At 42.3% G+C, this 16,454-nt stretch overlaps 1 protein-coding gene across 1 annotated transcript in view; it reads left to right on the top strand.

Annotated features, from left to right (window-relative positions):
* The window catches only part of WDR97 (WD repeat domain 97), a 250,016-nt gene that overhangs the window by 82,364 nt on the left and 151,198 nt on the right, over positions 1-16,454 (top strand). Inside the window, exons 5-6 of the mRNA XM_056553808.1 lie at positions 11,645-11,793; positions 12,868-13,104. Of these exons, the coding sequence (XP_056409783.1) occupies positions 11,645-11,793; positions 12,868-13,104 (386 nt within the window). The remainder of the gene's footprint in view (positions 1-11,644; positions 11,794-12,867; positions 13,105-16,454) is intronic.

The raw sequence follows: 16,454 nt of genomic DNA, 5'->3' as shown, positions 1-16,454 counted from the left end.
TGTATCAATACAACTCTGATCTCCTTGTGATCTCCTAAGTATCTATAAGACTCTGATCTCCTTGTGATCTCCCATGTATATGTAAGACTCTGATCTCCTTGTGATGTCCTATGAATCTATATGACTCTGATCTCCTTGTGTTCTCCTATGTATCTATAAGACTCTGATCTCCTTGCGATCTCCTATGTATCTATACAACTCTGATCTCCTTGTAATCTCCTATGTATCTATAAGACTCTGATCTCCCATGTATATGTAAGACTCTGATCTCCTTGTGATCTCCTATGTATCTATACAACTCTGATCTCCTTGTGATCTCCTATGTATCTATAAGACTCTGATCTCCTTGTGATCTCCTATGTATCTATACAACTCTGATCTCCTTGTGATCCCCTATGTATCTATACAACTCTTATCTCCTTCTGATCTCTTATGTATCTATACAACTCTGATCTCCTTGTGATCTCCTATGTATCTATAAGACTCTGATCTCCTATAAATCTATATGACTCTGATCTCCTTGTGTTCTCCCATGTATCTATACAACTCTGATCTCCTATGTATCTATATGACTCTGATCTCCTTGTGATCTCCTATGTATCTATAAGACTCTGATCTCCTTGTGATCTCCTATGTATCTATAAGACTCTGATCTCCTTGTGATCTCCTATGTATCTATAAGACTCTGATCTCCTTGTGATCTCCTATGTATCTATACAACTCTGATCTCCTATGTATCTATACAACTCTGATCTCCTTGTGATCTCCTATGTATCTATAAGACTCTGATCTCCTATAAATCTATATGACTCTGATCTCCTTATGTTCTCCCATGTGTCTATACAACTCTGATCTCCTATGTATCTATATGACTCTGATCTCCTTGTGATCTCCTATGTATCTATAAGACTCTGATCTCCTTGTGATCTCCTATGTATCTATAAGACTCTAATCTCCTTGTGATCTCCTATGTATCTATACAATTCTGATCTCCTTCTGATCTCCTATGTATCAATACAACTCTGATCTCCTTGTGATCTTTTATGTATCTATACAACTCTGATCTCCTTGTGATCTCCTATGTATCTATAAGACTCTGATCTCCTTGTGTTCTCCTATGTATCTATAAGACTCTGATCTCCTTGTGTTCTCCTATGTATCTATAAGACTCCGATCTCCTTGTGTTCTCCTATGTATCTATAAGACTCTGATCTCCTTGTGTTCTCCTATGTATCTATAAGACTCTGATCTCCTTGCGATCTCCTATGTATCTATAAGACTCTGATCTCCTTGTGATCTCCTATGTATCTATACAACTCTGATCTCCTATGTATCAATACAACTCTGATCTCCTTGTGATCTCCTATGTATCAATACAACTCTGATCTCCTTGTGATCTCCTATGAATCTATAAGACTCTGATCTCCTTGTGATCTCCTATGTATCTATAAGATTCTGATCTCCTTGTGATCTCCTATGTATCTATAAGACTCTGATCTCCTTGTGATCTCCTATGTATCTATAAGACTCTGATCTCCTTGTGATCTCCTATGTATCTATAAGACTCTGATCTCCTATGAATCTATATGACTCTGATCTCCTTGTGATCTCCTATGTATCTATAAGACTCTGATCTCCTTGTGATCTTTTATGTATCTATACAACTCTGATCTCCTTGTGATCTCCTATGTATCTATACAACTCTGATCTCCTATGAATCTATATGACTCTGATCTCCTTGTGATCTCCTATGTATCAATACAACGCTGATCTCCTTGTGATCTCCTATGTATCTATAAGACTCTGATCTCCTTGTGATCTCCTATGTATCTATAAGACTCTGATCTCCTTGTGATCTATAAGACTCTGATCTCCTTGTGTTCTCCTATGTATCTATACAACTCTGATCTCCTATGTATCAATACAACTCTGATCTCCTTGTGATCTCCTATGTATCAATACAACTCTGATCTCCTTGTGATCTCCTATGAATCTATAAGACTCTGATCTCCTTGTGATCTCCTATGTATCTATAAGACTCTGATCTCCTATGAATCTATATGACTCTGATCTCCTTGTGATCTCCTATGTATCAATACAACTCTGATCTCCTTGTGATCTCCTATGTATCTATAAGACTCTGATCTCCTTGTGATCTCCTATGTATCTATACAACTCTGATCTCCTTGTGATCTCCTATGTATCTATAAGACTCTGATCTCCTTGTGATCTCCTATGTATCTATACAACTCTGATCTCCTTGTGATCTCCTATGTATCTATAAGACTCTGATCTCCTTGTGTTCTCCTATGTATCTATAAGACTCTGATCTCCTTGCGATCTCCTATGTATCTATAAGACTCTGATCTCCTTGTGTTCTCCTATGTATCTATAAGACTCTGATCTCCTTGCGATCTCCTATGTATCTATAAGACTCTGATCTCCTTGCGATCTCCTATGTATCTATAAGACTCCGATCTCCTTGTGTTCTCCTATGTATCTATAAGACTCTGATCTCCTTGTGATCTCCTATGTATCTATAAGACTCTGATCTCCTTGTGTTCTCCTATGTATCTATACAACTCTGATCTCCTTGTGATCTCCTATGTATCTATAAGACTCTGATCTCCTTGTGATCTCCTATGTATCAATACAACTCTGATCTCCTTGTGATCTCCTAAGTATCTATAAGACTCTGATCTCCTTGTGATCTCCTATGTATCTATAAGACTCTGATCTCCTTGTGATCTCCTATGTATCTATAAGACTCTGATCTCCTATGAATCTATATGACTCTGATCTCCTTGTGATCTCTTATGTATCTATACAACTCTGATCTCCTTGTGATCTCCTATGTATCTATAAGACTCTGATCTCCTTGTGATCTCCTATGTATCAATAAGACTCTGATCTCCTTGTGATCTCCTATGTATCTATAAGACTCTGATCTCCTATGAATCTATATGACTCTGATCTCCTTGTGATCTCCTATGTATCTATAAGACTCTGATCTCCTTGTGATCTCCTACGTATCTATAAGACTCTGATCTCCTTGTGTTCTCCTATGTATCTATAAGACTCTGATCTCCTTGTGATCTCCTATGTATCTATAAGACTCTGATCTCCTTGTGTTCTCCTATGTATCTATAAGACTCTGATCTCCTTGTGTTCTCCTATGTATCTTTAAGACTCTGAGCTCCTTGTGATCTCTTATGTATCTATAAGACTCTGATCTCCATGTGATCTCCTATGTATCTAAAAGACTCTGATCTCCTTGTGATCTCCTAAGTATCTATACAACTCTGATCTCCTATGTATCTATAAGACTCTGATCTCCTTGTGATCTCCTATGTATCTATACAACTCTGATCTCCTTGTGATCTCCTATGTATCTATAAGACTCTGATCTCCTTGTGTTCTCCTATGTATCTATAAGACTCTGATCTCCTTGCGATCTCCTATGTATCTATAAGACTCTGATCTCCTTGTGATCTCCTATGTATCTATAAGACTCTGATCTCCTTGTGATCTCCTATGTATCTATACAACTCTGATCTCCTATGTATCAATACAACTCTGATCTCCTTGTGATCTCCTATGTATCAATACAACTCTGATCTCCTTGTGATCTGTTATGTATCAATACAACTCTGATCTCCTTGTGATCTCCTATGAATCTATAAGACTCTGATCTCCTTGTGATCTCCTATGTATCTATAAGACTCTGATCTCCTTGTGATCTCCTATGTATCTATAAGACTCTGATCTCCTTGTGATCTCCTATGTATCTATAAGACTCTGATCTCCTATGAATCTATATGACTCTGATCTCCTTGTGATCTCCTATGTATCTATAAGACTCTGATCTCCTTCTTATCTTTTATGTATCTATACAACTCTGATCTCCTTGTGATCTCCTATGTATCTATACAACTCTGATCTCCTATGAATCTACAAGACTCTGATCTCCTTGTGATCTCCTATGTATCAATACAACTCTGATCTCCTTGTGATCTCCTATGTATCTATAAGACTCTGATCTCCTTGTGATCTCCTATGTATCTATAAGACTCTGATCTCCTTGTGATCTCCTATGTATCTATAAGACTCTGATCTCCTATGAATCTATATGACTCTGATCTCCTTGTGATCTCCTATGTATCAATACAACTCTGATCTCCTTGTGATCTCCTATGTATCTATAAGACTCTGATCTCCTTGTGATCTCCTATGTATCTATACAACTCTGATCTCCTTGTGATCTCCTATGTATCTATAAGACTCTGATCTCTTTGTGTTCTACTATTTATCTATACAACTCTGATCTCTTTGTGATCTCCTATGTATCTATAAGACTCTGATCTCCTTGTGATCTCCTATGTATCTATACAACTCTGATCTCCTTGTGATCTCCTATGTATCTATAAGACTCTGATCTCCTTGTGTTCTCCTATGTATCTATAAGACTCTGATCTCCTTGCGATCTCCTATGTATCTATAAGACTCTGATCTCCTTGTGTTCTCCTATGTATCTATAAGACTCTGATCTCCTTGCGATCTCCTATGTATCTATAAGACTCTGATCTCCTTGTGTTCTCCTATGTATCTATAAGACTCTGATCTCCTTGTGATCTCCTATGTATCTATAAGACTCTGATCTCCTTGTGTTCTCCTATGTATCTATACAACTCTGATCTCCTTGTGATCTCCTATGTATCTATAAGACTCTGATCTCCTTGTGATCTCCTATGTATCAATACAACTCTGATCTCCTTGTGATCTCCTAAGTATCTATAAGACTCTGATCTCCTTGTGATCTCCTATGTATCAATAAGACTCTGATCTCCTTGTGATCTCCTATGTATCTATAAGACTCTAATCTCCTATGAATCTATATGACTCTGATCTCCTTGTGATCTCCTATGTATCTATAAGACTCTGATCTCCTTGTGATCTCTTATGTATCTATAAGACTCTGATCTCCTTGTGATCTCCTATGTATCTATATGACTCTGATCTCCTTGTGATCTCCTATGTATCTTTAAGACTCTGAGCTCCTTGTGATCTCTTATGTATCTATAAGACTCTGATCTCCTTGTGATCTCCTATGTATCTAAAAGACTCTGATCTCCTTGTGATCTCCTAAGTATCTATACAACTCTGATCTCCTTGTGATCTCCTATTTATCTATACAACTCTGATCTCCTTGTGATCTCCTATGTATCTATACAACTCTGATCTCCTATGTATCTATATGACTCTGATCTCCTTGTGATCTCCTATGTATCTTTAAGACTCTGAGCTCCTTGTGATCTCGTATGTATCTATAAGACTCTGATCTCCTTGTGATCTCCTATGTATCTAAAAGACTCTGATCTCCTTGTGATCTCCTAAGTATCTATACAACTCTGATCTCCTTGTGATCTCCTATGTATCTATACAACTCTGATCTCCTTGTGATCTCCTATGTATCTATAAGACTCTGATCTCCTTGTGTTCTCCTATGTATCTTTAAGACTCTGATCTCCTTGTGATCTCCTATGTATCTATAAGACTCTGATCTCCTTGTGATCTCCTATGTATCAATACAACTCTGATCTCCTTGTGATCTCCTAAGTATCTATAAGACTCTGATCTCCTTGTGATCTCCTATGTATCAATAAGACTCTGATCTCCTTGTGATCTCCTATGTATCTATAAGACTCTAATCTCCTATGAATCTATATGACTCTGATCTCCTTGTGATCTCCTATGTATCTATAAGACTCTGATCTCCTTGTGATCTCTTATGTATCTATAAGACTCTGATCTCCTTGTGATCTCCTATGTATCTATATGACTCTGATCTCCTTGTGATCTCCTATGTATCTTTAAGACTCTGAGCTCCTTGTGATCTCTTATGTATCTATAAGACTCTGATCTCCTTGTGATCTCCTATGTATCTAAAAGACTCTGATCTCCTTGTGATCTCCTAAGTATCTATACAACTCTGATCTCCTTGTGATCTCCTATTTATCTATACAACTCTGATCTCCTTGTGATCTCCTATGTATCTATACAACTCTGATCTCCTATGTATCTATATGACTCTGATCTCCTTGTGATCTCCTATGTATCTTTAAGACTCTGAGCTCCTTGTGATCTCTTATGTATCTATAAGACTCTGATCTCCTTGTGATCTCCTATGTATCTAAAAGACTCTGATCTCCTTGTGATCTCCTAAGTATCTATACAACTCTGATCTCCTTGTGATCTCCTATGTATCTATACAACTCTGATCTCCTTGTGATCTCCTATGTATCTATAAGACTCTGATCTCCTTGTGTTCTCCTATGTATCTATAAGACTCTGATCTCCTTGCGATCTCCTATGTATCTATAAGACTCTGATCTCCTTGTGATCTCCTATGTATCTATAAGACTCTGATCTCCTTGTGATCTCCTATGTATCTATACAACTCTGATCTCCTATGTATCAATACAACTCTGATCTCCTTGTGATCTCCTATGTATCAATACAACTCTGATCTCCTTGTGATCTCTTATGTATCAATACAACTCTGATCTCCTTGTGATCTCCTATGAATCTATAAGACTCTGATCTCCTTGTGTTCTCCTATGTATCTATAAGACTCTGATCTCCTTGTGATCTCCTATGTATCTATAAGACTCTGATCTCCTTGTGATCTCCTATGTATCTATAAGACTCTGATCTCCTATGAATCTATAATTACTCTGATCTCCTTGTGATCTCCTATGTATCTATAAGACTCTGATCTCCTTGTGATCTTTTATGTATCTATACAACTCTGATCTCCTATGAATCTACAAGACTCTGATCTCCTTGTGATCTCCTATGTATCAATACAACTCTGATCTCCTTGTGATCTCCTATGTATCTATAAGACTCTGATCTCCTTGTGATCTCCTATGTATCTATAAGACTCTGATCTCCTTGTGATCTCCTATGTATCTATAAGACTCTGATCTCCTATGAATCTATATGACTCTGATCTCCTTGTGATCTCCTATGTATCAATACAACTCTGATCTCCTTGTGATCTCCTATGTATCTATAAGACTCTGATCTCCTTGTGATCTCCTATGTATCTATAAGACTCTGATCTCTTTGTGTTCTACTATTTATCTATACAACTCTGATCTCTTTGTGATCTCCTATGTATCTATAAGACTCTGATCTCCTTGTGATCTCCTATGTATCTATACAACTCTGATCTCCTTGTGATCTCCTATGTATCTATAAGACTCTGATCTCCTTGTGTTCTCCTATGTATCTATAAGACTCTGATCTCCTTGCGATCTCCTATGTATCTATAAGACTCTGATCTCCTTGTGTTCTCCTATGTATCTATAAGACTCTGATCTCCTTGCGATCTCCTATGTATCTATAAGACTCTGATCTCCTTGTGTTCTCCTATGTATCTATAAGACTCTGATCTCCTTGTGATCTCCTATGTATCTATAAGACTCTGATCTCCTTGTGTTCTCCTATGTATCTATACAACTCTGATCTCCTTGTGATCTCCTATGTATCTATAAGACTCTGATCTCCTTGTGATCTCCTATGTATCAATACAACTCTGATCTCCTTGTGATCTCCTAAGTATCTATAAGACTCTGATCTCCTTGTGATCTCCTATGTATCTATAAGACTCTGATCTCCTTGTGATCTCCTATGTATCTATAAGACTCTGATCTCCTATGAATCTATATGACTCTGATCTCCTTGTGATCTCTTATGTATCTATACAACTCTGATCTCCTTGTGATCTCCTATGTATCTATAAGACTCTGATCTCCTTGTGATCTCCTATGTATCAATAAGACTCTGATCTCCTTGTGATCTCCTATGTATCTATAAGACTCTAATCTCCTATGAATCTATATGACTCTGATCTCCTTGTGATCTCCTATGTATCTATAAGACTCTGATCTCCTTGTGATCTCTTATGTATCTATAAGACTCTGATCTCCTTGTGATCTCCTATGTATCTATATGACTCTGATCTCCTTGTGATCTCCTATGTATCTTTAAGACTCTGAGCTCCTTGTGATCTCTTATGTATCTATAAGACTCTGATCTCCTTGTGATCTCCTATGTATCTAAAAGACTCTGATCTCCTTGTGATCTCCTAAGTATCTATACAACTCTGATCTCCTTGTGATCTCCTATTTATCTATACAACTCTGATCTCCTTGTGATCTCCTATGTATCTATACAACTCTGATCTCCTATGTATCTATATGACTCTGATCTCCTTGTGATCTCCTATGTATCTTTAAGACTCTGAGCTCCTTGTGATCTCTTATGTATCTATAAGACTCTGATCTCCTTGTGATCTCCTATGTATCTAAAAGACTCTGATCTCCTTGTGATCTCCTAAGTATCTATACAACTCTGATCTCCTTGTGATCTCCTATGTATCTATACAACTCTGATCTCCTTGTGATCTCCTATGTATCTATAAGACTCTGATCTCCTTGTGTTCTCCTATGTATCTATAAGACTCTGATCTCCTTGCGATCTCCTATGTATCTATAAGACTCTGATCTCCTTGTGATCTCCTATGTATCTATAAGACTCTGATCTCCTTGTGATCTCCTATGTATCTATACAACTCTGATCTCCTATGTATCAATACAACTCTGATCTCCTTGTGATCTCCTATGTATCATTACAACTCTGATCTCCTTGTGATCTCTTATGTATCAATACAACTCTGATCTCCTTGTGATCTCCTATGAATCTATAAGACTCTGATCTCCTTGTGATCTCCTATGTATCTATAAGACTCTGATCTCCTTGTGATCTCCTATGTATCTATAAGACTCTGATCTCCTTGTGATCTCCTATGTATCTATAAGACTCTGATCTCCTATGAATCTATAATTACTCTGATCTCCTTGTGATCTCCTATGTATCTATAAGACTCTGATCTCCTTGTGATCTTTTATGTATCTATACAACTCTGATCTCCTTGTGATCTCCTATGTATCTATACAACTCTGATCTCCTATGAATCTATATGACTCTGATCTCCTTGTGATCTCCTATGTATCAATACAACTCTGATCTCCTTGTGATCTCCTATGTATCTATAAGACTCTGATCTCCTTGTGATCTCCTATGTATCTATAAGACTCTGATCTCCTATGAATCTTTATGACTCTGATCTCCTTGTGATCTCCTATGTATCTATAAGACTCTGATCTCCTTGTGATCTCCTATGTATCTATAAGACTCTGATCTCCTTGTGATCTCCTATTTATCTATAAGACTCTGATCTCCTTGTGTTCTCTTATGTATCTATACAACTCTGATCTCCTTGTGTTCTCCTATGTATCTATAAGACTCTGATCTCCTTGTGATCTCCCATGTATATATAAGACTCTGATCTCCTTGTGATCTCCCATGTATATGTAAGACTCTGATCTCCTTGTGATCTCCCATGTATATATACAACTCTGATCTCCTTGTGATCTCCCATGTATATGTAAGACTCTATTAGGGATCGACCGATTATCGGTATGGCCGATATTATCGGGCGATAATCACGATTTTGGGCATTATCGGTATCGGTAATTACCTTGCCGATAAGCCAATAATGCCCCGCCCCCCGCACTGCCCTACCGCACCGCGGCCGACCCACCGCACCGCGACCGACCCACCGCACCGCGTCGCACCCCCACCGTAGTGCTGGGCAATATACCGGTATGAACCAGATACCGTTTTTTTCTCCCACGGTATGGATTTTTGCCCATACCGCTATTCCGGTTGGGCCCCTCCCCCACCCTCCGAGTCAATAAAAATGTTTTAACTTACCCGTGATGGGGGTGGTCAGGGCCATCCATCCTTCGTGTAGTGTCCGGCGGCATTCCGGGTGGAGGGTGAACCGGTCCGGGCTGTACTTCTTCTCCGGGGGTCCTCTTCTCCACTCCGGGCAGGCTCCGGTCTAGTACGCTGCATAGACGCCGCTACGCTGTGACGTCAGGTTTGTCGCTGCGTGCGGGCGCCACTGCGCAGCGGCGTCTATGCTGCGTTACTAGGCCGGAGCCTGCCCAGAGTGGAGAAGATGACCGCCGGAGAAGAAGTACAGCCTGGACCGGTTCACCCTCCACCTGGAATGCCGCCGGACACTACGGGAAGGATGGATGGCCCGGACCACCCTGACAGGTAGGGGGAGAGAAGCGTGTGGCGGCGGCGGCCTATGGCACCGCAAAAGCCACTGCAGTGAATTGATTTAAAGCGCCCGCTTTAAATCAATGATCTGCAGCGGTGTCGCGAGGGATAAATAGCCGATAACATATACCGGAATATCGGTATAAGTTATCGGCTATCGGCCCTAACCTGCAGCGATTATCGGTATCGGCCCTAAAAAAGCGAAATCGGTCGATCCCTAGTATCTATAAGACTCTGATCTCCTTATGATCTCCTATGTATCTATACAACTCTGATCTCCTATTTATCTATAAGACTCTGATCTCCTTGTGATCTCCTATGTATCTATACAACTCTGATCTCCTATTTATCTATAAGACTCTGATCTCCTTGTGATCTCCTATGTATCTATACAACTCTGATCTCCTATTTATCTATAAGACTCTGATCTCCTTGTGATCCCCTATGTATCTATACAACTCTGATCTCCTTGTGATCTCCTATGTATCTATACAACTCTGATCTCCTTGTGATCTCCTATGTATCTATAAGACTCTGATCTCCTTATGATCTTCTCTGTATCTATACAACTCTGATCTCCTATTTATCTAGAAGACTCTGATCTCCTTGTGATCTCCTATGTATCTATAAGACTCTGATCTCCTTGTGATCTCCTATGTATCTATAAGACTCTGATCTCCTTGTGATCTCCCATGTATCTATAAGACTGATCTCCTTGTGATCTCCTATGTATCTGTACAACTCTGATCTCCTTGTGATCTCCCATGTATATGTAAGACTCTGATCTCCTTGTGATCTCCTATGTATCTATAAGACTGATCTCCTTGTGATCTCCTATGTATCTATAATACTCTGATCTCTTTGTGATCTCCTATGTATCTATAAGACTCTGATCTCCTTGTGATCTCCTATGTATCTATAAGACTCTGATCTCCTTGTGATCTCCCATGTATCTATAAGACTGATCTCCTTGTGATCTCCTATGTATCTATACAACTCTGATCTCCTTGTGATCTCCCATGTATATGTAAGACTCTGATCTCCTTGTGATCTCCTATGTATCTATAAGACTGATCTCCTTGTGATCTCCTATGTATCTATAAGACTCTGATCGCCTTGTGATCTCCTATGTATCTATAAGACTCTGATCTCCTTGTGATCTCCTATGTATCTTTAAGGCTCTGATCTCCTTGTGATCTCCCATGTATCTATAAGACTCTGATCTCCTTGTGATCTCCTATGTATCTATAAGACTCTGATCTCCTTGTGATCTCCTATGTATCTATAAGACTCTGATCTCCTTGTGATCTCTTATGTATCTATAAGACTCTGATCTCCTTGTGATCTCCCATGCATATGTAAGACTCTGATCTCCTCGTGCTTTCACAAATTCTAAGATCGGAGCGAGGAGACAGATTACAGATTTCTTCACATCCTTTACCAGGTTCTTCTGTTTGATCGGACTAGAAGACGGCCGCCTTCAAGTATATACCCGGTGCTCAGACCAGCTACAGTGCGAGGTCGCAGCCCACATTCCAGGCCAGGTCAACTGTCTGATGTCCGACCCAGAGAACAACTACGTCATATCAGCCGGTGAGCTGTAGGCGGAATCAATGACCATGAAAAAGAGGAGGCAGAAGATCCTCTCAAACGGTGGGTTCACACTACGTTTTGAGCATACGATCACCGTATCCGGCAGGGGGGAGTGAAAACCGGGCACTTCCGTATCCCAGCCTGACCCAGCCCATATTTCTTTCATTTGAATGAGCTGACTGGAGTAAGATAGTTACTCCTGTCAGCTCATTTTTGCCCCATATGCGCTTTTCTGACGGACCTAAAACCGTGGTATAAAAATTAGCCGACCGGAGTCACTATCTTACTCCAGTCAGCTCATTCAAATGAAAGAAATATGGGCTGGGTCAGGCTGGGATACGGAAGCGCCCGGTTTTCACTCCCCCCAGCCGTATCCAGTGACCGTATGCTCAAAACGTAGTGTGAACCCACCCTTAGAAGGATGCAAGAGCTCCTTACTGATCTTTACTTGTAAATTCTTGGGTCCTGGTTTCCAGTGACTGTAATTTATGGTCCTGGTGTCCAGTGACTGTAACTGATGGTCCTGGTGTCCAATGACTGTAACTGATGGTCCTGGTGTCCAGTAACTGTAACTGATGATCCTGGTGTCCAGTGACTGTAACTGATGGTCCTGGTGTCCAGTGACTGTAACTGATGGTCCTGGTGTCCAGTGACTGTAACTGATGGTCATGGTGTTCAGTGACTGTAACTGATGGTCCTGGTGTCTAGTGACTGTAACTGATGGTCCTGGTGTCTAGTGACTGTAACTGATGGTCCTGGTGTCCAGTGACTGTAACCGATGGTCCTGGTGTCTAGTGACTGTAACTGATGGTCCTGGTGTCCAGTGACTGTAACTGATGGTCCTGGTGTCCAGTGACTGTTACTGATGGTCCTGGTGTCCAGTGACTGTAATTGGTGGTCCTGGTGTCCAGTGACTGTAATTGGTGGTCCTGGTGTCCAGTGACTGTAACTGATGGTCCTGGTGTCCAGTGACTGTAATTGGTGGTCCTGGTGTCCAGGGAGTGAACCTGGTGTCCACTGACCTGGTGGTTTTCATCTTTGGCATTCATGGTACCTTCTGGCCTTTGTCCCTAGGGTCTGATCTGATGGTGAAGGTCTGGCGATTCTTCCCGTACAGCGAGGAGAGTCTGAGTATTTGTCTGAGCTTTTACTGCACTCAGCAGGTTGAACACATGTGCTCCCTCAATTCCCGGCTCTTTGTCGCCTTCCATGACTCATCCAGCGCAACGTATACACTTGTACAATATTGCCTGAAGACCGGAACCCGCAGCGACCATCCATCTAGCTATGACCATCAGGACCAGATAACAGGTGATGGGGCCGGCTCACGGCATGTACACAGGGGTCTTCTGCTGCACATTATGGTTCGCCAGCACAGCGGCAGTGTCCTAATGTCCTCCTGGAGGGCGCTGTTAGTAATGATCACTCGGCAGGTCTTAGGCTTTGTTCACACTTTGTCTTCTTTTTGAAGTATTTTTATGCACACTCTTATTTTACAAAGTGGGTTTTTTTTGTGGTTTTTAAGGAGAATTTTATGAGGGTTTTGTGTAAATATTTGCCATAAATTTTCAAGTGTTGGTTCCGTTTATTACATTGAATTCAATGGGAATGTTTTATATTTATTACGGCTATAACAGTGACGCTTATTTTGGACATTATACAGGCTTTTTAATGCATTTTTTGCACATAAATGGGAAGATGATATGCATAAATGTACAATGTACAAATAAGATGCCAAAAATCTTAATACCATAAAATGGAAGGGGTACTTCGTTTAACTTTTTTTTTTCCATATCAACTGGCTCCAGAAACATCAACTGTTTTACAGATTTGTAAATTACTTCTATTAAAATATCTTAATCCTTCCAGTACTTATCAGCTGCAGTATATGCTGACACCTCTGTCCATGTCAGGAACTGTCCTGAGTAGGGGCAAATGCCCATAGCAAACCTATCCTGCTCTGGACAGTTCCTGACATGGACAGAGGTGTCAGCAGAGAGCACTGTGGTCAGACTTAAAAGAACTACACAACTTCCGGTAGTATACTTCAGCTGATAAGTACTGGAAGGATTAAGATTTTTTAATAGAAGTAATTTTCAAATCTGTTTAACTTTCTGGCACCATTTTATTTGAAAAAATAGTTTTCCACCGGAGTACCCCCTTAAGTGTAAACGCGCTTATAGAGGAAAACCCTCTAATGTCTGGGGGTGATACAAAGAGACACTCCCGGACCGATCCTGAGTGGGCCGATAATACATAGGTTTGTAGCCGCTATTGAATATGTTTGTGGCGCATCCCATAATAAACCTCTAGTCCCGATGAATTTTTTTTTTTTAGGCCTCCCCCCACAAACCACCCAACCCTCCCCCCACAAACCACCCAACCCTCCCCCCCACAAACCACCCAACCCTCCCCCCCACAAACCACCCAACCCTCCCCCCCACAAACCACCCAACCCTCCCCCCCACAACACCACCCAACCCTTCACCCACAACACCACCCAACCCTTCCCCCCACAACACCACCCAACCCTCCCCCCCACAAACCACCCAACCCTCCCCCCCACAACGCCACCCAACCCTTCCCCCACAACACCACCCAACCCTTCCCCCACAACACCACCCAACCCTTCCCCCCACAACACCACCCAACCCTCCCCCCACAACACCACCCAACCCTCCCCCCACAACACCTACCAACCCTCCCCCCACAACACCTCCCAACCTTCCCCCCACAACACCACCCAACCCTCCCCCCTACAACACCACCCAACCCTCCCCCTCGCAACATCACCCAACCCTACCCCCCCACAACACCACCCAATCCCCCCCACAACACCACCCAACCCTTACCCCCCTCACAACACCCCCCAACCCTCCCCCCCACGACACCAACCAACCCTCCCCCCCACGACACCAACCAACCCTCCCCCCCCCACAACATCACCCAACCCCCCCACAACACCACCCAACCCTCCCCCCCACAACACCACCCAACCCTCCACCCCCATAACACCTGCCAACCCTCCCCCCCACAACACCTCCCAACCTTCCCTCCACAACACCACCCAACCCTCCCCACCACAACACCACCCAACCCTCCCCACTCACAACATCACCCAACCCTACCCCCCCACAACACCACCCAATCCCCCCCACAACACCACCCAAACCTTACCCCCCCTCACAACACCCCCCAACCCTCCCCCCCACAAAACCAACCAACCCTCCCCCCCACAACATCACCAAACCCCCCCCACCACACACCCAACCCTTCCCCCCCACGACACCAACCAACCCTCCCCCCCACAACATCACCCAACTCCCCCCCACAACACCACCCAACTCCCCCCCCACAACACCACCCAACCCCCGCCCCCTCACAGCACCACCTGACTCTTACCCCCCCCACGACACCACCCAACCCTTCCCCCCCCCCCATGACACCAACTGATCCTCCTCCCCCCCCCCCCCCCCCATGAGACCACCCAACTCTTTACCCCCCACCCAACTCTGGCACCAGTTTATTTGAAAAAAATAGTTTTACACCGGAGTGCCCCCTTAAGTGTAAACTCGCTAATAGAGGAAAACCCTGTAAGGGGGCATTCACACCATGTTTTTGCAGTACAGTTCCCGTATACATTTTCAATGTGAAAACCGCATGGAACCGTATAGGAAAACTTATGCATTGACTCTCCATTGAAAACCGTATGCCAAAAGATGCATCAGGTGGTATCCGTTTTGCACCCTGTACGGTTTTGTCAGGTTTTTTTCCCGTACCCAAAACCGTAGTCTACCACGGTTTTTGGTCCGGGTGAAAAATTGTATCAAACAGTATACTTTTTTTTTTTTTAACATGGGAGTCAATGGGAACCGTACAGAACCGTATGTGCATACGGTTCCATCCGGTTTTCACCATACGTTTTTTGGCTTTACACAGTTTTTTTTCTTGGAATTTCAATCAAACAAGGGAAACTTTATTCAAAATGGAGTGAAAAGTTGAAAACTTATACATTTTTTTCTTTAAATACGGATGCAACTGGACATCATTTTTTCAAACTGTATACGGGTTGAAATTTGTACACAAGTTTTTATAAAGTTTAGTCAGGTTTTGAGGAATCCGTTTTTCATCAAAAACCTGATCCGGGAACTGTATTGCAAAAACGTGGTGTGACTGCACCCTAATGTCTGGGGGTGATACGAAGAGACACTCCCAGCCGATCCTGAGGAGGGCAAATCATGTGATTCCTTTGGAGTGGGCTGGTAATACATAGGCTTGTAGCTGCTATTGAATATGTATGTGGCACATCCCATAATAAACCTCTAGTCACTATAATATAATTATTTTTTTTATTTTTTTTAACCCTCCCCAACAACACCACCCCACACCCCCCCCCACAACACCACCCAACCCTCCCCCCACAACACCACCCAACCCTCCCCCCCACAACACCACCCAACCCTCCCCCCCCCCCCACAACACCACCCAACCCTTCCCCCCCCACAACACCGCCCAACCCTTCCCCCCTCACAACACCCCCTATCCCTCCCCCCCACAACACCACCCAACCCTTTCCCCCCCACAACACCACCCAACCCTCCCCCACAACACCACCCAACCCTTCCCCCCCCACGATACCAACCAACCCTTCTCCCCCCTCC

This window comes from Hyla sarda, unplaced genomic scaffold (assembly GCF_029499605.1).
Source record: "Hyla sarda isolate aHylSar1 unplaced genomic scaffold, aHylSar1.hap1 scaffold_380, whole genome shotgun sequence".
NCBI classification, from domain to species: Eukaryota; Metazoa; Chordata; class Amphibia; order Anura; family Hylidae; genus Hyla; species Hyla sarda.
The sequence above is the reverse complement of the archived record's forward strand: the minus strand, read 5'-3'. Positions and strand labels throughout refer to the sequence as shown.